The sequence below is a fragment of the Neoarius graeffei genome, chromosome 12 (assembly GCF_027579695.1).
Source record: "Neoarius graeffei isolate fNeoGra1 chromosome 12, fNeoGra1.pri, whole genome shotgun sequence".
NCBI lineage: Eukaryota > Metazoa > Chordata > Actinopteri > Siluriformes > Ariidae > Neoarius > Neoarius graeffei.
In genome coordinates this window covers 69,680,576-69,702,076 of record NC_083580.1, presented here as the reverse complement: position 1 = coordinate 69,702,076, position 21,501 = coordinate 69,680,576, and the positions used below count along the sequence as shown (strand labels likewise).

Here is a 21,501-nt window from a genome sequence, read left to right as displayed (position 1 = left end):
CAGTGACTTGAGTCGACTCGACTCGAGTCCAAGTCCCCACCTCTGCTTTCTACCAAGGGGGCGGAACCCCCCACAGCAATTCATGTAGCCATTGATAAGTCAAGTCATCCACCTAAGCAGAAATGACTGTCAGAAGTTATTTACCAAATTTTTTGGGGAGGAAAAAAAAAAAAGTCTCCATTTCTCAAAGCCAGGGAACATGGAAAGAACAGTTATTCCACTCTCAACATGGCTTATAGCCAACTCTGCACATCGTCAGCCATCAGCTCGTGTATGATTTGATTTTGTGGAAAATTATATGCCCCTCAGATCCATTTCATTGGAAATGGAGTTTCATATACACAAGATAAACTTCATATCTTCAAGCCAGCATGTGATTCTTTATCATCTATATAATAATTTCCCAAACTTATAAAAACAAATCAATTTCCTCACAAGTGACAGATTTGTCACGATTGAATATGGATAAACAAGTGCATGATTATTAGTCTCTTCTTATAACAAAGCCCAACATCTAACTCAGTGACCGTGTAAATACCAATAATGCACGTTTTGTGAAAAGACTAGCATTTGTTTTTCCATACACACGACCCATCTATGAGCTCATGCCTCAACTTTGTATCTTATCCTTTTGTCTTCCTTTCACTTCACGAAAAGCGCATTCACAGATGGTTTACACAGCCGTGTAAGCCGATTCGATACAGCCTTTGTCCCCGATTTCCTCCGAACACAAAACAGGATGGGCTGAGACCAGTGTGTGACAATCCTCATCCCCTTCCCGTCAACTTAAAGGACACAATGTGTTCGGTGAGTTTCCTTCTTTCTGCAAACACAGCCGAATGACCCCGTCTTGGTGTTACTCGGACATCAATAGCACTCTCTAGCCCCATCGCTGGAAAAACTTACTGCAATGAAGTCATTAGCCGTTTCCGCCATCTCTGCCTTTCACTCTTTGTTGAAGCTGCAAGCTCTTTTAGATCTGTGCCATTTCTTTTCCCTCTGCTTCACAGCCTTCGAGGACAGCTGTTAGCACACCTGGCTTTAAAGTCAGCCATGCTGCCACCCCTCTCCCTCTCTAAAACACACACCTCAGTTCAGTGTACAGTACATGCAGAAAGATCCAAAAACAGCATGTGAAAAAAGAAACCCCATTTCCTGTACAGTATTAAAATGCACATAACCAAATCATACACGAGTTATACAACATGACTCACTGCCCCCTCACCTAGCTAACTGGACTTCCAGCAAGCACAACATAGGACTGACCAGCACATCATGGCACTGACCTTCATGTACATTTGTTTCTTTACATAACTCAAAATGGGATTCCCAGGGCAAAGTAGACACTTTATATTCTACACAAATAGTTTATGACAACATTAAACTCATCGTTTTAGTACATGCCCTGCATAACTACTTGGGTAAATGTTCTAGCTACTTCAGCTAGGTTAACTGCTTAATAGAAGTGTAGTCATTCCAGTTAAAGATCAAATATTTAGATGCTCTTCCACAAATCAGGTTCACATCTTCTGTTTGGACATCATGCTTAACTCTACTTCACGTCTCTTTCGCCTAGCAAATGTCCAAGTTCAACCAGACCAGGGATCCCAGCAGTAATTTGGGGGGGAATGGTGGTAAGAAACTAGCAACATGGGTCAAGGGGGCTGCAAGCCCCCTGAAGCTGTTGAGATTAACATTTAAAAGATGCTATAGAACACATTTTTTCACATAGATTTAGTCAATGTCAATACTAGTCTAATATAAGCCACATTCATTTTTCAAAAATCATGAATATGAGCAGAAATCAATGATTCAGTAATAGATATATACATATGTACAGCAAATATTGGAGATTTGATTTAAACCTCTCTTTTTGAAAGGTTTCACTGCAGAGGAATTTACTGCTCTTTTCTGGGGTGCATTCTGTGATCTTTCCTCCAGTTTTCTCTGCTTTTGTTTCCCTGATCTTTCCTTCTGCTTTTTCTGATGTTCCTGCAGTGCTCTTTTGGATAGTTTCTTGGCTACTCTGTTCACATGAGCTTTTGTTTCAAGTTCTGTATTCACCACATTCATTAATCGCTTCTTGGATTCAACTTCCTCTCTGGCTAAGCGCAACTACGCTTTCCATGACATATTGAATTAAGTTCAACGCATTAGAAACAAAAGCACGAACGGAGTTAAAACACGTTTTCTAGCATTTGGGCGCAGCCATATTGTTTTCTCGTTCTATCGCGTACAGTCTCGTGGTATTTACATCAATTTAACTTCCGAGTGTTCCCGAATGTCAACGAGAACAAACGAAGCCGACAAAAACATCACTAAACAAGCAAACCAAATCAGAATGTATCCTGCTGGTCATCTTACTTAAACATATTTAACAGATATACAAAAGATTAATAAAAAAAAAATAAAAAAAAATTGGCTAGAAAAATAGCGGAATTCCGCTAAATAGCGGACGTCTGGGATCCATGCCAGACTCAAAAATGTCTCCCCCCCCCATGAACCCTGGATAATTCAAGTTTCACCCAATTCACATCTCAATTCTTTCTATTACAATTTAGGGCTCTAACTTGCAAAACTATAACTCACCATTTGGAATTCTATCAGTTTTTTTTTTAAGACAAATCTTACTCCTACCTTGGAAAAAGGTACAGTACATTTATTAAATACAGTCAAATATGCTGTAAAATTCATATTCAAATATTTCAGCTTCCAAGTTCCATAGCTTTGCATTTGTATATTAATACCATTTCAATATTAAACAAAATGTTATGTCCAAGTTATAAGTAGGCAGATTTAGGACCATTTCTTTATATTTAAAAGAACTTACAGTACCAGTCAAGTTTGTACACCCCTACTCATTCATAGGTTTTGTATTGTGACCATTTTCTACATTGTAGAACAATGCTGAAGACATCAAAACTATGAAATAAAAACAGACTTGTGTGGTTAAAAGTGTTAACACAAAAGGCTTCACATTTTAGGTTCAGCTTCATGAGGTAGTCACCTGGAATGCTTTTCAATTAAAGCGAGACGGCCTTTCGATTTCATTAAAAAAAAAAATGAAATTTAGTTCTTTCTGAAATTTGGTCACTGAGGTGTTTATTTCTGGAATCTCAAAATATCAGGCCATTCTGTGGTTGGGAAGTTATTTAATTTGAGAGGATTCCTGAGCAAATAGTGTGCATGAACTTGTTCACTTTGCGCAGCTAGAGGAAGTCTGTGTGCGCATGCGCAGGTTTAACAGCAGCTGGCATCCAGTGTTGCATTACTGCCATCTACAGGTTTAACTTAACCGTTACATCATTGTCACTAAACGAACAGCTGATCACACCGAGGTTTGGTTCTGTGTTTCCTTTCCTTCGCAACATAACGTCTGTCCTTCTCGCTTTCTGTCACTGTAGTCAGTCTTTCATGTTCATTTGCACACTCATGTCCTCCATTTTTCTCTCCCGTTTCAAGTTTGTAACCCACAATGCCTTGTGCAAACAGGGAAAGCCCACCATGACGTAGTCTCTTGAACTGGGTCATGGTGAAGCGGGGGGGAGATTAGGGCCACATGACCCAAAATTCTTTAATTGCTCTGTTTAAAAAAAAAACTAATAAAAATCAGAAGTCTGTAATTTGAGTTCAGTAGCTTTCAGTTCACTAAACAAAATTAATTGGGTGTCAGGGAAGATTCTTTTTATGACCTACACTTAATCTCTAGAAGGCAGTCTAGCTTTAACAGGTGCCTCATCAAAAATTAGTGCAGTTTCTCACCTTCTTAATGCATTTGAGATCACACAGTAAATAAAGTAAATGGCCCCATTCCACAACTGTACTAATCCATATTATGTCAAGAACCACTCAGCTAAGTAAAGAAACGACATCCATCGTTACTCAAGATAGGATATGCCTTATTTAAAAAAATGAATTAGATGTCCAAACTTGACTGGTACTGTACATCTTTCACACCTTCAAATGTGGGAGCATTTAAAGATAGTATTCAAACAGCAAAATTCATTCTGATGGTCCTAATGAAGAAAAAATAAACCTAGTGAGTCATACTGGAGGAAAATGTTAATACCGCATTTTATAAGCAGCATGTGGTGATACAGGGGAAAATAATCATAATCTTGGCTAGAGAAGTAAAATAAATCAAGACCCATAAAACCATAGCATCATGGGGCTCTGAATCAAAATGATACGCAAGTGCAAAATCAGAAGCGTGACCCTGGGGGGGGGTAAAAAAAAAAAAAAAGTTTTAAAAGAATTCATGCTGAGCTGTTTTGCTCCACATCACCACCACAATGATTTGGCCAGAACTGTGGCTTAATGAAGCTTGCACACTGCCTTTTATACTTACTGTGCTCTGTGGGAAACCATCTTTAACCCTAATGGTTAAGTAATTGCCATAAACATTTACAGGGCTATTCTTCTAGCAGCATATTAACCTTCATACATACTGAAGCATTTTATCCTCATACTATGTACCGGTATACCAGCCAGTATTTAATTTACTGTCACTTCAAAAATTAGGATGCACAACATGAAGTCAGCGTGTGCAACAACAAACTCCCCCATATCATTATTTTAAAAGCGACTCATTTGCTGTACCATGTAAAAGGTAATGAGTTATCAGGCTCGAACAGTAACGAGAGGAACATATTTTAGGCTAAACAAAAGCCTTCTAACAAGCCTTTAAAAGAGAAAAATGGAACAGTTTGCCATTACCTCACTGTCTTTCTCCTTGTTAAACCTTTAGCTAGACCACACTGGACATTATAGAAGAGTTCATTTATTGATCCAGCATGTACTGAGTAAACTAAAAGCAACATCCTGTACAGGTTTATTCATTCAGCAGGCACTTGTACTCAAAGCCGTTGAGAAGTGCTGGCCTTGCACAAGGACCCAGGAGTGGTTTTCTGGCCATCATGGGATCTGAACTGATTATTTGTGCTTATAATTGTAATCACGAAGCAAGCACAGTTGAGCTGCCGGCCTCCATTTTTCAGGTTAATAGAACTGGATGCTGGCCTGGATAGACAAAGTACAGATTATACAAGTGGACACAAACTGTTCATGCCCTTCACTATTGAGCTGCTGATATTTGCAGAGAATTGGCTGAAGCAGTAGTTTCAGATCAGCATCAAGTATCGTCCAACACCCAGAGCTTTGAGAACAGGATCAGTGATGGCTGGTGGTGATGTATGAGCGAGATCAACCAAGTTATAATATCCATCAACAGCTTTGCAGGGAAACTTAAGGCTGAGCAATGCATTATACCAAGAGGTCTCACTGATGGCATAATGCAGACTTCATGTTGTTTCTCCCCTGAATACCCCCCAAAAAAAAAACAAAAAAACACCCCACATAGTCCTGATGTCTGTCCTTTTGAGCATTTTTATTTATTTTGACTGGACAGCATGTTCCATCTCATTTTACTCTTCCCTCCAAATATAATGGGGGGGGGATGAAAAAAAACCAGTGGATGAGTGTTCATTACACACATTACTATACTTCATGTGCACCTCCTCAGCTGCTGGTAGTGCATTAGGGAACATGGCTGAAAGGATACCAGCTCAAATGGAGAGCAAATCTATTGGATAAGTGACTAGGGTTGGGAACCAAAATGCTGTTCCAAATTAGAACCCAATCCTAAATGCCAAATACTGGATACCTGTTTTTAATACAAGACCCCCCCACCTACTACATATCTGCAAGGCTCTGCCAGGACCAATCTACAGGACTACATCACACATGCATGTCTAACATAACAGTATAAAAGAAACTGCATTAAAACACTCGACATTTACTAATTTAAAATCAGAACAAATAAGGATTGATAACTGGACTTGATCAGCATAATCACAATCAATAAAATACAAATGATACCCAACATGACTGCCACTGATAACTCACATGACCCTACAGTCTGAGCATGAAAGGAATCAGCCCCAGCCTCACTATAACTACAGCTGTGTTCCCCCCCCCCCCCCCCCCCCCACTGGTGGTAGTGCTGCTCTTGATCACACAAGAGACAAAAATGACCTAGTAAACCAAGTTCCCCCATCTCATTATCTCTAGCCGCTTTATCCTGTCCTACAGGGTCGCAGGCAAGCTGGAGCCTATCCCAGCTGACTACGGGCGAAAGGCGGGGTACACCCTGGACAAGTCACCAGGTCATCACAGGGCTGACACAGAACCATTCACACTCACACCTACGGTCAATTTAGAGTCACCAGTTAACCTAACCTGCATGTCTTTGGACTGTGGGGGAAACCGGAGCACCTGGAGGAAACCCACGCAGACACGGGGAGAACATGCAAACTCCACACAGAAAGGCCCTCGCTGGCCATGGGGCTCAAACCCAGACCTTCTTGCTGTGAGGCGACAGCGCTAACCACTACACCACCGTGCCACCCAAGTTTTTTTTTTTTAAATAAATTTATTCTGCACTAAAAAGGTCCAACACTTACCTGGGACATGTAGTCAGTTACCTAAAGGATACCACAAGACACAAAGCCAAGCAGCATAGTTAAGCTCTTATGCCAGAACCAGGTCAGACATGTACTGTATATTATTTACCAGCTGGGCAGCCCGTATTGTGAAACACTGAGGTCTTAATACTAACCGAGACCTCTGGGTAGGAGGTCAGTATTTAAGGCTGAGGTAAGGTATTAGGCAGAGACCCGTCCACCCGTAAATTTGACGGGCAATTGCCGATTTCAACGGGCAAGTATACACACAGACGGATACTGAAACGGACGATAATGCCGAAAATTTTCGCACATGAATACTCCCACATGTCATCCGATAAATCCAGTTATGTTCCGCCCACACACGGACTGGCCATCGGGAGTAGCGGGAGTTTTCCCGGTGGGCTGGTGGTTCAGTGTGGGCCGGCGGAGAAAAAAAAAAAAAAAAAAAGTTGCGCGCTGGCCTTTAATATGATAAGCAATGTTAACAGTTTCTTTAACAAACTGTTAACATTGCTTATTACAGTTGCACGCTGGCCTTTAATATGATAAGCAATGTTAACAGTTTGTTAAAGAAACTGTTAACATTGCTTATCATATTAAAGGCCAGCGCGCAACTGTTTTTTTTTTTTTTTTTTTCTCCGCTGGCCCACACAGGCTACGTTTACATTACGTCGAATCAGCGGATCATCAGATTAACGTTCTTAAAACGATTCGCGTTGACACTAAAACCGTTAGCCGTGCACACAGCAACACCAATACGCGGATACGCTCGGCTCCGCAGGCATCCTGCGCTCCAAATCACTCCGCCCTGAACAGCGAGTGCCCTCTGGAGGGTGCGCACTCCGGCCCTGCGCAGCTCACAGAGCGCGCGAGTGAAGTGAACAAGCCACGATTCGGGACTGAGCCGCTGTGTGTGAGATCCCAGCGCAGATCACTTATTACTTGCAAGTGGAAGGATGGCAAGCCTAAAGACAATCATAACTACACAATGGGCAGTATTTGCATCAGTATTTGCAGTATTTTCATACTTTTATACTCTTTAATGAAAGGTGATACAAGGCGGAAGTCCGCGCCGTTTTTCAGCAGTCGCGTCACATGACCAACGCCAGCGAATCAGGAAGGTGGATGTCACAGTGACGTTGTCCAATGAGACGCCAGCTAGAGCTCAGCACAGCGTATTCGCGTATTCTCAATGTTTACACAGCACCGGAGCTGATACGATCTGGATTGAATACGTGGACGCTGGCGGATTCCCGTTTCCCCGCTTTTTCAGGGGGGTTAATGTAAACGGACAGTGCGTCCGCGAAGAAAACGAGACAGATACGGTCTAGTGTAAACGTAGCCTGAACCACCGGCCCACTGGGAAAACTCCCGCAACTCCCGATGGCCAGTCCGTGTGTGGTTCCGCCATCATTTACAAATCGTAAGAAACACAGTTTAATACGAAAAATACTGAAAACTTGAAATGAAAAATCAGAATATTTCATCGTTTCCGCCATTTTGGCCCGCACTGAATCTTGTAACATGCGGACTGAATAAATCGCGAATTCTGATTGGTCGAAAATTGCCAAACACCCTGCGTTGTAGTTTCCTCTTTCTTGGCGGGAGAACCGCATTTTTTTTGCTGACTCACTCTTCTGGATCAAGATGAATCCCAACAAACGCCCCAAATTGAATGTGACAAAAACTGATTCGTTTTTCCACAAAAAGACAGAAAAGGTATGTGAGATACATTGATTAACAAGGGGGGTTCATTGGGGTATGGTAAAATAGAATACTGTTGGTTTTTTTTTTTATTAAATACTGTAACTAGATCAAAAGATTATATACAATTCATTGTTGTTTATTTTCTTTTCACTTTTGTTACCAAATCAAACACCATACATACATCTGATACATTCAGGAGTGAAACTGAAAAAAATACAAAGTAAAAATATGCAATATTTCTGATCAAAAATTACACGCCATTTCACCCTGAAAATGTCCTAGAATGCAGGAAATGAAGTCTAAATTTCAAAAATTTTCTGGGGGGGCATGCCCCCAGACCCCCCTAGAGGGACTTCGCACCTGCGGCGCTCGTCTTCGCACCTGCGGCGCTTATCAGGATTATATAAAATATTTTTGACTGGTAAATTTCTTTTTCTGCCTAATACCCTAGGCTGAAGTCACGGTATTTCACAATACAGACCAACCATAAGGTGGCAAATATTTTTTTTTTTCCCCCCCTTACCAAATTCTAACAGAAAATGAGAGCACCCAAAAGTGAAACCATATTTAGGACAAACCTGCTACAAGCTCGTTTTCAACTTTCTCCTGAAGTGTTCCCTTTCATTTCATCAGAGTAGTAAAACTTGCTTTCGCTGTGAACACTTTCTATCCATGCTAGAAAATTAATGCCATTATACTGAGCAATGCAAAAATAAATGTTGACAAAAATTGCTACCATGTTGTTTGTTGTGAACGAATGAGTCGACAAAAGGTCCATAACCAGGCTCTGGATTGTAGGATTCTGGACCACCATCAACCAGAGAACACGATTTGACAAACTGGACCACAAAAAAACCCACCCACCACACAATATTTGTCCTTCATGATGACCATGCCAGATTAGGTACCAACAGTCCCACAAGTTCTTGGCCAGGAGACTGTTAACACTACAAGTTTGATTTCAACCAATCATGTGTCCTTGCACATCATGAACAAGGGTCCAAAAAAAAACCCCACATGACTACCAAGAAAAACACATCAGAGAAGTTGTCAAACTAGGAGAGAAATTCTGACATGTTAAACTTTACCAGGGGGTCATTGGGCATCCCAAAGGACACATTGCTGTTCTGTCACTTACACCACCATGCTGCCCTATAGACCCTTTTCAGTCACGTGACCTTCGTAAACGCGACCACCATTTTGGACATGTAGCGGACTTCGGCTCGAATTGGTTTGAATGCGAGGAAGGCGACAAACGGAGAACATACAAGAAAAAGGAGCGAGATGCAGAAAACACCTTCGCTATCCAGCAACGTAGGGCATTTACAGGGCGAGCAGAGGGAGAAATAACAGTAACGACACATTAGCAACGCCGTACAGAAATAACGGTTTATGGCACAGACCCTTTCGGTTCTCGCTCATCTAGCTGCTACAATGACTGCTTAGACTGCAACAATAATACCTAACACACATTTAAGTACCCGTCGTAAAGATGTGAAACTCATCGAGTGACGAGGGTGTTCATTGATAAGCTAACACAATCTAAAAGTAGACATACCATCACACTGCCCTGGCGCTGTGTACAGTTTACCTTCTATGGCTTGTGCACTCACTATTTGCCATTACTTTCTCCAACCCAGTGTTACAGATTACAGGGAACGGCCTGGATTTAAGAGACAAATACATGCTCCTATTGTTTTGAACACTTATTTGTAGGCAGTGCTTAATTTGTAAAGTGGGAGGTCCTGGAGCGCACAGGATGAGCGGCTCCGGTGCGGAAAAAAAGGGGGCGCGGCGCTGCGCTTCTGGGCATGTTTTGTAATAACACTGCAAATTAAGTTCATCTGCAGATATTTTGTGGATGTCGTTTCATGAGAGAAATCACCAACAAGGCAGATATCAAAATCAGACGTTAACACTAAATAAACTTGCATTTTTTTATTTAATTATTTGGGTTGTTTTTTTTTTGTTACATAGTCAAAAGAGGTGTCGGATCACCGGATCCAGTGTAAATAGCTGCCGGAGCCAACGCCCGAGGTTCCGGAGCGCGCTCTGGCTTGCTCCCCCTCAAATTAAGCGCTGTTTGTAGGACACTGCCTCTGATCTGTCCTACAGTCTACCAACAGCAAAGGAACACAACGCTAGCTAATGTCGTTAGCTAATAGCTACCACAGAAGAACAAAGAGGTTACAATGGGTTATTTTAGCCTATTTGGTTACACACTCGCCGCCACAGAATGTTAACAGCAATGTAATGCCTTTTCTGGCTAATTTTATTCGTCTTACCTCCAACAAAGTGGTCACTACACAAGCGCTGGTATGCCGAGGGCTGCCAATCTGTTAATTTTTTTTAATGGCCGCTATCCATCTTCTCCGTCGGGAGACGATAAAATGATAACCCTTGCCTTGTTTGTTGATGGTTACTACATCCAGGTGCACAACAATATAGTGGCATGATGGAAGTCTTGCTGAAAATAAACACTTTTTTGTTGCTGTTCCTCAATGCTGGCTGTGGTAAACTACTGGTAGTACACGTCCAAAATGGCGGCTGCGTTTGTCGTGACGTCACGTGAAAAAAGGGTCCATAGTACAGTCGCCTCACAGCAAGAAGGTTCTGGGTTCAAACCCAGCAGCTGGCAAGGCCTTTCTGTGTGGAGTTTGCATGTTCTCCCCATGTCTGTATGGGTTTCCTCCACAGTTAGGTTAATATGGGACACCCTTGAGCAAGGCACCCAACTCCCAACTGCTCCTTGGGTGCTGTTAGCACAGCTGCCCACTGCTCTGGGTATGCATGTGTTCACTGCTTCAGTTCAGATGGGTTACATCTGAACCAGAGAGGAATTTCACAAGCACGTGATGAATAAGGCCTGAAAATCGTGTTGAATGTGTGTCATTTATCCCAGAACAAGGAATACCCCAAGACACAGGGCCAAGCAGCACAGCTAGAGTTCTTACAAGGATGCTCTGTTCATTCTGGAGTTATTCTCCCACTATTTCCACCATGCTTTGCATATCCCAACAGATGACATCACCAAAAAAAAAAAAAAAAAAAAAGTTATTCCTCACAGACAAGCAAAAGATGATCTCACTTAATGATTATGCATATGCAAAGAAAGCTGATATCAGGCCATAGAAAGATAGATATCTGAGGTCAAGGTGACTCTTGGCTTATTGACTGGGACTGAATTAGAAAGCTTAGCTATGGACCCTTTTCACGTGACGTCACGACAAACGTGGCCGCCATTTTGGACATGAACTACCAGTAGTCTACCACAGCCAACAACGAGGAACGACAGCGAAGCATCGAAAGGAATATAGCCATCAAAGAAAAGACTTCCACAGGGGTGATAGCATTCCGGCGCGCTGCGCCGGATTTCCGGCGCGCCGTGGCTGGGGGGAGGGGAAAAAAAAAAATAAAAATCTAGTTCACCCATTGTCCTGTCATTCTGAGATGCGCAGATAGACAGTAAAGGGAATTCGGAATTCCCTTTACTGTCTATCTGCGCATCTCAGAATGACACAGGACAATGGGCGAACTAGATTTTTTTTTTCCCCCCCAGCGTTCCGGCACGCCGTGGCTATCACCCCTGCTTCCATCATGCCATTATATTGTTGTGCACCTGGATATAGTAACCAACACACAAGGCAAGATTTATCATTTTATTGGATCCCGACAGACAGGGCTCGAAATTAACTTTTTTTCTTTGTGTCCCCCAGTGGTCCCGAATTGTGTTGTATTGTCCCGAATGGAAGCAATAGTGTCCCCATTTTTTTCCTCTCTGAAATAACCAGTGGTTAATATTATCATATGAAGTCTCATCTCATCTCATTATCTCTAGCCGCTTTATCCTGCCCTACAGGGTCGCAGGCAAGCTGGAGCCCATCCCAGCCGACCATGGGCGAAAGGCGGGGTACACCCTGGACAAGTCGCCAGGTCATCACAGGGCTGACACATAGACACAGACAACCATTCACACTCACATTCACACCTACGGTCAATTTAGAGTCACCAGTTAACCTAACCTGCATGTCTTTGGACTGTGGGGGAAACCGGAGCACCCGGAGGAAACCCACGCGGACACGGGGAGAACATGCAAACTCCACACAGAAAGGCCCTCGCCGGCCCCGGAGCTCGAACCCAGGACCTTCTTGCTGTGAGGCGACAGCGCTAACCACTACACCACCGTGCCGCCCATCATATGAAGTTACTATTATATTTGTAACTATGCGATTTTGAACCCTTTATATCATTTTTACAATAAGTCACAAGACACAAGCGACACATGTCCTATACATCATCTCATCTCATCTCATTATCTCTAGCCGCTTTAGCCTTCTACAGGGTCGCAGGCAAGCTGGAGCCTATCCCAGCTGACTACGGGCGAAAGGCGGGGTACACCCTGGACAAGTCGCCAGGTCATCACAGGGCTGACACATAGACACACAACCATTCACACATTCACACCTACGGTCAATTTAGAGTCACCAGTTAACCTAACCTGCATGTCTTTGGACTGTGGGGGAAACCGGAGCACCCGGAGGAAACCCACGCGGACACGGGGAGAACATGCAAACTCCACACAGAAAGGCCCTCGCCGGCCCCGGAGCTCGAACCCAGGACCTTCTTGCTGTGAGGCGACAGCGCTAACCACTACACCACCGTGCCGCCTCCTATACATCATCTACTTCAAAATTACAGTTATTGCATTTTCAGTTTATTAAACTTTGGCGATCTCACTGTATGAATAGATACCCGTTTATTTAAAGGGGCCAACTAGCTCATTCAGAAAATGTTTCAACTCCCTACATCTGCAGTACACTTTAGTTGAAAATAAGACCCCTTTTATGTTCATTTCATCTACTTATACCTTCAATATCTGTTGGCACTTATAAGGCCAACTTATAATTTTCACCATTACCGTTATCCATTTTTATGAACTTTCCGTTATCCATTTTATGAACTTTCCGTTATCCATTTTATGAACTTTCGCTGCCGGGTGCAAACGTTAGCAACATCAGCATAGTGCCAGGTCCGAGCCTAGTTGTGCTGCTGACTGACTAAACTTTCTGAACTAGAAAGACACCAAGAAAACTCACTTATTCTGTTGAACGGTATCTTCCGTCAATATCATCCACATCATTCCTGTTGTATTTTATAACGTGTCTAACAGTGTTCGTTCAGTTCATTCAGTTGCTAGCGTTGCCTGCAGACCAGGCGATGACACTTTGGATCCTGAAGGTCCCGGAGACGTTATGTCTGGGCTTTCAGTTTCTTCCCCGCGGTCGGTCCGCTTCAACCACTTCAGCATTTTTGTCCTGGCAAGAGTCGGCGCAGCGTGCGCGGTAGCAATTCCATTCCAAGTCCATATAATGCGGACTCTGGCCGGAGATTCTAGAACAGAATGCGCTGCTCTGTAGCCTACGGATGCAGGTGCATCGAAAGTGTAGCTACTATGTATGTTTCGCTGTTAACGTTTTAAAATTAAAATTGACAAATTAGGTGAATGTCCACGTATGTGTTACGGCTTTGTAAATAATATTAATGTAGAACTTTTTTTCTAGATCTATTTTTTCCATTGTCCCGGGATTGTCCCAGATATGATAATTTTGTGTCCCGATGACATTTTTTATGGTCCCCGGGACATCGGGACACCGTTAGTTTCGAGCGCTGCCGACAGATGCTGACCGACAGAGAAGATGGATGGTCTCTAAAATATTGGCAAAACGATGTTTATTGACATAGCAATCGTGTGTAACGGGAAGCATTTGCATATCCGAAGTGTTGTGTTTACATCAAAGATAAAATAAACCGATATGACAACGACTGCTGCTGCCAGGTTGGGGACACAAACTAGTAGAAAGGAAGTGTGCCAACACTTCCTTTGTGGTCGATTCTGCTTTAAGGTAAGATGCATTTAATTATTCGTCTGCTGTGGGTTTGGAATCAGTAGCCTGACCGATTCGTTCATGTTTGTGGTGCCATTTGTTTGTTGACACGTGTTGAAATGGAAGATTGGTTGCTGACATGATTTCCAGTGATTCTTTGGTGCTGCTGTGGATCAGATGTGTTGAGTAGCCTGACTTTTTTTCTTGCGTGGTATCATTGTTGACGCGAGGTTGTTTTTTGAACATGCCAATGCGGACACGATTTCCCCTGATGAGTTATGACTTCAGACGAGTGTGGAGTCCGCGTGATATGTGCGCAAGATAGGCTTCTCATGTGTTTGGAGATCCGCACTCCGAGACAAGCGCAAGCACCCCCAAGGGACCCCCTGAAAATAATCGGCATAGTTCGAACACTGGGTTGGAGAAAGTAATGGCAAATAGTGAGTGCACAGACCATAGAAGGTAAACTGTACACAGCACCAGGGCAGTGTGATGGTATGTCTACTTTTAGATTGTGTTAGCTTATCAATGAACACACTCGTCACTCGATGAGTTTCACATCTTTACGACGGGTGGAAAGTCCGCACTATAATGACAGGCGTACCAACACCTTCTGCACGCTTCGGCAGCGCATTGATATCTGAGCTCTGTATCAATGCGCTGCCGAAGCGCGCAGAAGGTGTTAGTACGCCTGTCATTATAGTGCGGACTTTCCATAGCATAGAAAATCGCTACGTTTCAATTTGTGTAACTGAACTTGTTTCATGTCACTGGTCATATAAACCTATGTAAACAGGAAAAACATGGAAGAGTTTGGTCGCGGCGGCACGGTGGTGTAGTGGTTAGCGCTGTCGCCTCACAGCAAGAAGGTCCGGGTTCGAGCCCCGTGGCCAGCGAGGGCCTTTCTGTGCGGAGTTTGCATGTTCTCCCTGTGTCCGCATGGGTTTCCTCCGGGTGCTCCGGTTTCCCCCACAGCCCAAAGACATGCAGGTTAGGTTAACTGGTGACTCTAAATTGACTGTAGGTGTGAATGTGAATGGTTGTCTATGTGTCAGCCCTGTGATGACCTGGCGACTTGTCCAGGGTGTACCCCACCTTTCGCCCGTAGTCAGCTGGGATAGGCTCCAGCTTGCCTGCGACCCTGTAGAAGGATAAAGCGGCTAGAGATGAGATAAGTTTGGTCGCATCTAACTACAGCCCCAAAAAATACCGTTGGCCATACTGAGCCTAGCTACATTGCTAACAGGAGTGACAGCACGTCTGACTAACTGGGAGGTCGCGCAAAGCTCGGATAGGTACGGAGCAGCTCGTCTCAATTCAGGTAAGAGCATATTTCATTATGGAAGTACGGTGGACTGTTCCTTTAACACCACCCGTGGAGCAGTTGGGAGTTAGGGGCCTCACTCAAGGCCATCCCATTTTAACCTAACCGCAGGTCTTTGAACTGTGGAGGAAACCAGAAAGGAATTTCACAAGCATGTGATTAAGGACTAAAAATCATGCTGAGTGTGTGTCATCTGAGCCCAGAACAAGGAATACACTAAGATACAGGACCAAGCAGCATGGCTAGTGTGTTCTTACACAGCTCTGGAGTTGTTCTCCCACCATGCTTTGCATATCCCAACAGATGACATCATCGCTGGCTGAAAAGGGGTCTTATTAAAAAAAAAAAAAAATCCCTCACAGACAAGCAAAAGCTGATCATCTCACTTAATGATTATGCATGTGCAAAGATAAATGATATCAGGTCATAAAGATATCTGAGGTGACTGTTTTGGCTTATTGACTGGGACTGAATTAAAAAAAAAAAAAAAAAAAAAAAAGAGTTTAGCTATACATATATAGATAGCAGTGTAATTAATGGTATGAGGTTTGGACTGGATATCGTTATCATGATTAGTGGCATGAAAACCGGTAACACCGTTTTATCATCATTACCTGCTCAGTCACCTTTGTTTTATGGCTTTGTGTGGAGTTGGAGGAGGCCACGCCCTTCCATGGAGCCCCAAACCACAGAACAGAACCAGTACAAATGTTATAATTATAATAAAAATCGCATTTAAGACAAATGCACACAAAACAAGATAAATAAAAGGGGTTAAGATCTGGATGTGAATTAGATAGAACAGTGAGGAAGGACAGGACTGAGGAAAGCGCTTTACAACAAAGGATTCACACACAGTGCCAAAGTGATGCTGATGCTAATGCTAACCGGTAAACCGGTTCCTACCTCACAGTCGTATAAAGTCATTAACTGGCTAACTATCCACTCCTCCAGATTCAGCCTCCTCCTCAGCTCCTTTCGGTCATATTTCACCGTCACCCGTCCTTGCTTCTGTGGAACTTCTTCTTCGGTACCGGGAGGCGTCTGGAAATAGACCCGGGGCTGAGCGCTCGATTCCGGGCTCGTTACCGCCGCCATTGTCCGGGTGAGCCGAGCTCGAGCTTGAAGGGTTTCAACAAAATCACAGTGGATCAAAAATAAAAAATAAATTAAAAAAAGGGTTTGGGTTTTTTTTTTTCCTGCAATCAATCTACTTCTCTTCTTTTCTTTTGCCACTTCTATTCACGCACCGTGTCACAAATCCAACTTCTTAAAAACGTGTTTTTATTTTTATTGTGCCTGCAGATTGTCCACAAGCCAGACGATTAATTGATGGATTGATTGATTAATTAATCCACCGGTGAAGTGCTGAACATGTGACTCTCAAAGTCCATCTTGCAGCATCCGGCTCTCGGCGTCTCTCTGGGCGCCTCCAAGTGACTGTACGATAATGTACAAAAACCAGATCCATGGAATAAATTAACCTTATTTCCGAGTCATATACTTCTACCAGACTTTCTAATCCGATCAAATACGACTACTGGTCTGATATCGCCTATAAACACGTCTTAATTATGATTATTTTAAAAATATTTCCTCAGCCGTATCAGTGAACCCCCCTCTGCTTTGTTCTGTTTGGTCTCTTCCACCAAATCAAATCTTTTTTTCTCCCCTCTTCTCAGCTCAGCTATGGCGCGCGCCGCTAAAACCTCCTTAGCTTTCTGTCAATTGAATTTCCATTTCATTTCCTGTTAGCAGCAGCGGCTTAAACTTCATTTAGTCACTGAATAGATGAATAACCTCTTGGATTTTTCACTAGCCTGTGATATGAATCACTGTCTGGAACATTTAACGTCGTGTACTGTATCTGCACTCTCAGAAAATAAAGTGCATTATACATTATTGTACCTTTAGGGGTACAATGGCTTGTCACTGAGGCAGTACCCTCTAAGGCAGTGGTTTTCAAAGTAGGGGGCGCTAGGGGGGCCTCAGAAAGTTGGAGGGACGATAACAAAAAAATTGTGGAAAAAAATATACTTTTTAAAAATAATTATTATTAAATATATTGTAATTAGTTTTTTAATCATTATTATAAAATATAATTATTAATGGGGCGGCACGGTGGTGTAGTGGTTAGCACTGTCGCCTCACAGCAAGAAGGTCTGGGTTCGAGCCCCGTGGCCGGCGAGGGCCTTTCTGTGCGGAGTTTGCATGTTCTCCCCGTGTCCGCGTGGGTTTCCTCCGGGTGCTCCGGTTTCCCCCACAGTCCAAAGACATGCAGGTTAGGTTAACTGGTGACTCTAAATTGACCGTAGGTGTGAATGTGAGTGTGAATGGTTGTCTGTGTCTATGTGTCAGCCCTGTGATGACCTGGCGACTTGTCCAGGGTGTACCCCGCCTTTCGCCCGTAGTCAGCTGGGATAGGCTCCAGCTTGCCTGCGACCCTGTAGAACAGGATAAAGCGGCTACAGATAATGAGATGAGATGAGATGAGATAATGTTACTTGGCAGATGATTTGCTGCTTTGCTCTGTGAACATAAACTAATATCAGTTTGAAAGAACTCTTTTCAACGAAAAGTTATAGTAGCGGTCAATGTGTCTCATCTGAGCAAAGACCACAGAGACAATTCACAAGTCGCATTTCGAAGCTAGCACCACTAACAAGTTGCTTTGAGGCAACATGATTAAAATCAAAGGACATTATTGGCATGATGTTATCAAAATGGTTGTGATGATCTTGCAGGTGATTCATTCAAACACACGGTAAGGACTGTGCTATACATATGTTATGTACAGAGATGATTTTAGAACCACCACCACCACTACTACTACTAATAATAATAAAGTAAATAGTACTTTTTCTGCTGTACTGGCTGTAGCTTTGAAGTCACTACAAGAAGTGCAGGACCAGTTCACAAATAACCAGGATGCACAGAATAAAGATTTACATGACTTTCAGTTGGGGCGGCACGGTGGTGTAGTGGTTAGCGCTGTCGCCTCACAGCAAGAAGGTCCGGGTTCGAGCCCTGTGGCTGGCGAGGGCCTTTCTGTGCGGAGTTTGCATGTTCTCCCCGTGTCCGCGTGGGTTTCCTCCGGGTGCTCCGGTTTCCCCCACAGTCCAAAGACATGCAGGTTAGGTTAACTGGTGACTCTAAATTGACCGTAGGTGTGAATGTGAGTGTGAATGGTTGTCTGTGTCTATGTGTCAGCCCTGTGATGACCTGGCGACTTGTCCAGGGTGTACCCCGCCTTTTGCCCGTAGTCAGCTGGGATAGGCTCCAGCTTGCCTGCGACCCTGTAGAACAGGATAAAGCGGCTAGAGATAATGAGATGAGATAATTATTAATAATAATACATCATATCGAAACGTTGTTTGCCATGCTCATCTCTCCGATTGCCTGTGATGTTGCGGTTTGTGCCATTTATCAAGCTGCTTTGCTCCTCAAGCTAGCGTATTGCTAGCGCAAAATGGACAGGTTTTTGAAGAAGAGACCGAAGGAACAAACCAACAGCCCTGCTGTGGAGGACACTGCTGTGAAAAAAACTAAGAAGTCCTGGCCAACTAAAATCTGAAAATATGAGACAGCATACATTAAGCCTAGGTCACAACCGGACGTACAATTTTTTGGCCGTGCGATTTTTGGCGTTTCCCAAATCGCTGCGTTTTTTTTTCTTCGTGGAGAAAGACGCACGTTGGCCGTAAGTTTGTCTTGCAACCTGAAAAAAACGTAAGCGCCCGTAGAGTTTGTTTGACATGACAAAGAACCTCTGCGGCTAGTCTACAGCTCAAAAATCAGCACGTCACATGCGCACCCTCCATGCGTTTCTTGCGTTTTTTGCACATAGACCGGCCATAGGAGCACGTATGGCCGGTTGTGACCGAGGCTTTAAGTATGGCTTTACAGCCATACAGAAAAATGGCCATGATTGCCTGAAATGCGTCCTCTGTCTGGAGACCCTGTCAAACGAGTGCTTAAAACCTTCGAAACTTCAGCGTCACTTGGTACAAAAACATCGGACAGATGCCGAAAAAACAGTAGATTTCTTCAGACGCAAAGAAGAGCATTTGGTCAGGCAATCTGCTGCATTCACCCAGCAAGCTACTGTCCCCGAGCGGGCCCTGAAGGCATCATTTTTAGCCTCGTACCACATTGCTCGTGCTAAAAAACCTCACTCAATTGGAGAAGATTTGATTTTACCAGCCACGAAAGACACTGTCCGAGAATTGCTTGGTGAGGATGCTGCCAAAAAAATCGATGCTGTCCCACTCTCTGATAACACCGTGAGCCGACGGATTGGTGACATGGCTCAAGACGTATCTGCTCAGCTGTTGGAGCAGGTGAGAGCCAGCGAATACTTCGCACTTCAGCTGGATGAGAGCATAGATTTATCCAATGAGGCCCAACTGCTTGTGTACATCAGATTTATTTCACAGGAAAGATTTGTGGAGGAAATACTATTTTGTAAACCACTTGAAAGAAGAACTACTGGGAAAGACATTTTTCAAGTTTTGGACGATTACATCGAGTCTAACGGATTGGACTGGACCCGTTGTGTGGGGGTGTGTTCGGACGGAGCCACGGCAATGACCGGGAAGATCAGTGGAGTGACCGCTCTCATTAAGCAGAAGGCCCCGCATGTAGTGGCCACACACTGCATGCTCCATCGCGAGGCACTGGTCGCAAAAAGGATGGATAACGAGTTTAATCAGGTACTACAGGAGGTTATACAGTTTATTGTTCAGTGCGAAAATATTTGTGTTGAAAACATGTTAGTTAATAATATTCTTATGCTAAACAAATGTAACAATTATTGACTATTGAATAAAAGTAAGAGAAAACATTCTAAAAGTTGATGTTTCTTTACATATTTTGTATCATTGTCTGTGGGTTTGCAAAGGGGGTCCCCGGCCAGAAGCTAATGCTGTTTGGGGGGCTTTGGCATGGAAAAGTTTGGGAACCCCTGCTCTAAGGTACCAGAGCTTTTTTTAACATAGTTACTGGGAGACCAAATGGTCTCCCAGTGGCCAGATTTGGTCTCCTAGTCAATGCCAAACCAGCTTCACTGGGAGACCAAATTTTAAACCAAGTTATGTTAGATTGGTGCTGAAAGGTAAAACTGAAATGGGATTATGGGAGATGCTTGAATTGCTGGTCCAAATTCATAAGACTGTTTTCTTTGGATTGGAATGTTTAAGAAATATTGAAGTTGGGTTGTCAAGACTGTTCCAATTTCCAAATTATAGACTAAATATACAGTTATTTGATACTATGTTTCACATTGAGCAATAAAATTGAAGATTTTCTTATTTTTCACTGTTTCTTAAAATACATAATATTATGAAAGCTGATAAAACAATAACTTAAACTCATAGTGTAATTTTAGTATTTTACCATACATATGATGAAGTTATGGTAACTTGGCACTGCATTGACTATGTTGATATTATGCTGGCTGAAACGAGGATTCGTAATGCGGCAATTTGCATCACAGAATATGCCGCAGCGGTGCAGCCGCATGGACTCTGGTGCCTGTGATTGTATTGTCCAGACCAGTTGGTCTCCTAGTGGAAAATCCTTAAAAAAATGCTCTGTAAGGTACTTATTTGTACCCTTTATATACTGCTTGGGAACATATATGTACCTTTTTGGCCCTAAAAAGGTACACATGGGTACCTTGAGGTCCAATAATGACCCCTAGGGGGTACGAGTATACTGTAGATTGTACCTTGGGGGACAGAAATGGACTCCTAATGTACCCCTGTTTCTAACGGTGTGTATATTATATTCTGCATCTATATATTATATTTAAATAATATTGGCTGGCGTTGATACTGAACAAGTTGAAGCAACACCATCCATCCATCCATTATAACCGCTTATCCTGTTCTACAGGGTCGCAGGCAAACTGGAGCCTATCCCAGCTGATTATAGGCGAGAGGCGGGGTACACCCTGGACAAATCGCCAGGTCATCGCAGGGCTGACACTGAGACATCACAATCACGGTCAATTTAGAGCCACCAATTAACCTAACCTGCATGTCTTTGGACTGTGGGGGAAACCCACGCAGACATGAGGAGAACATGCAAACTCCACATAGAAAGGCCCTCGCCGGCCGCT

General features: G+C 43.3%; 1 protein-coding gene across 1 annotated transcript in view; it reads right to left on the bottom strand.

Annotated features, from left to right (window-relative positions):
* Positions 1 to 16,869, bottom strand: part of ppp1r14ba (protein phosphatase 1, regulatory (inhibitor) subunit 14Ba) — a 28,595-nt gene extending 11,726 nt beyond the window's left edge. The window contains exon 1 of the mRNA XM_060936331.1: positions 16,287 to 16,869. Coding sequence (XP_060792314.1) covers positions 16,287 to 16,478 — 192 coding nt within the window. The 5' untranslated portion in view covers positions 16,479 to 16,869. The remainder of the gene's footprint in view (positions 1 to 16,286) is intronic.
* Positions 16,870 to 21,501: the final 4,632 nt, after the last annotated feature.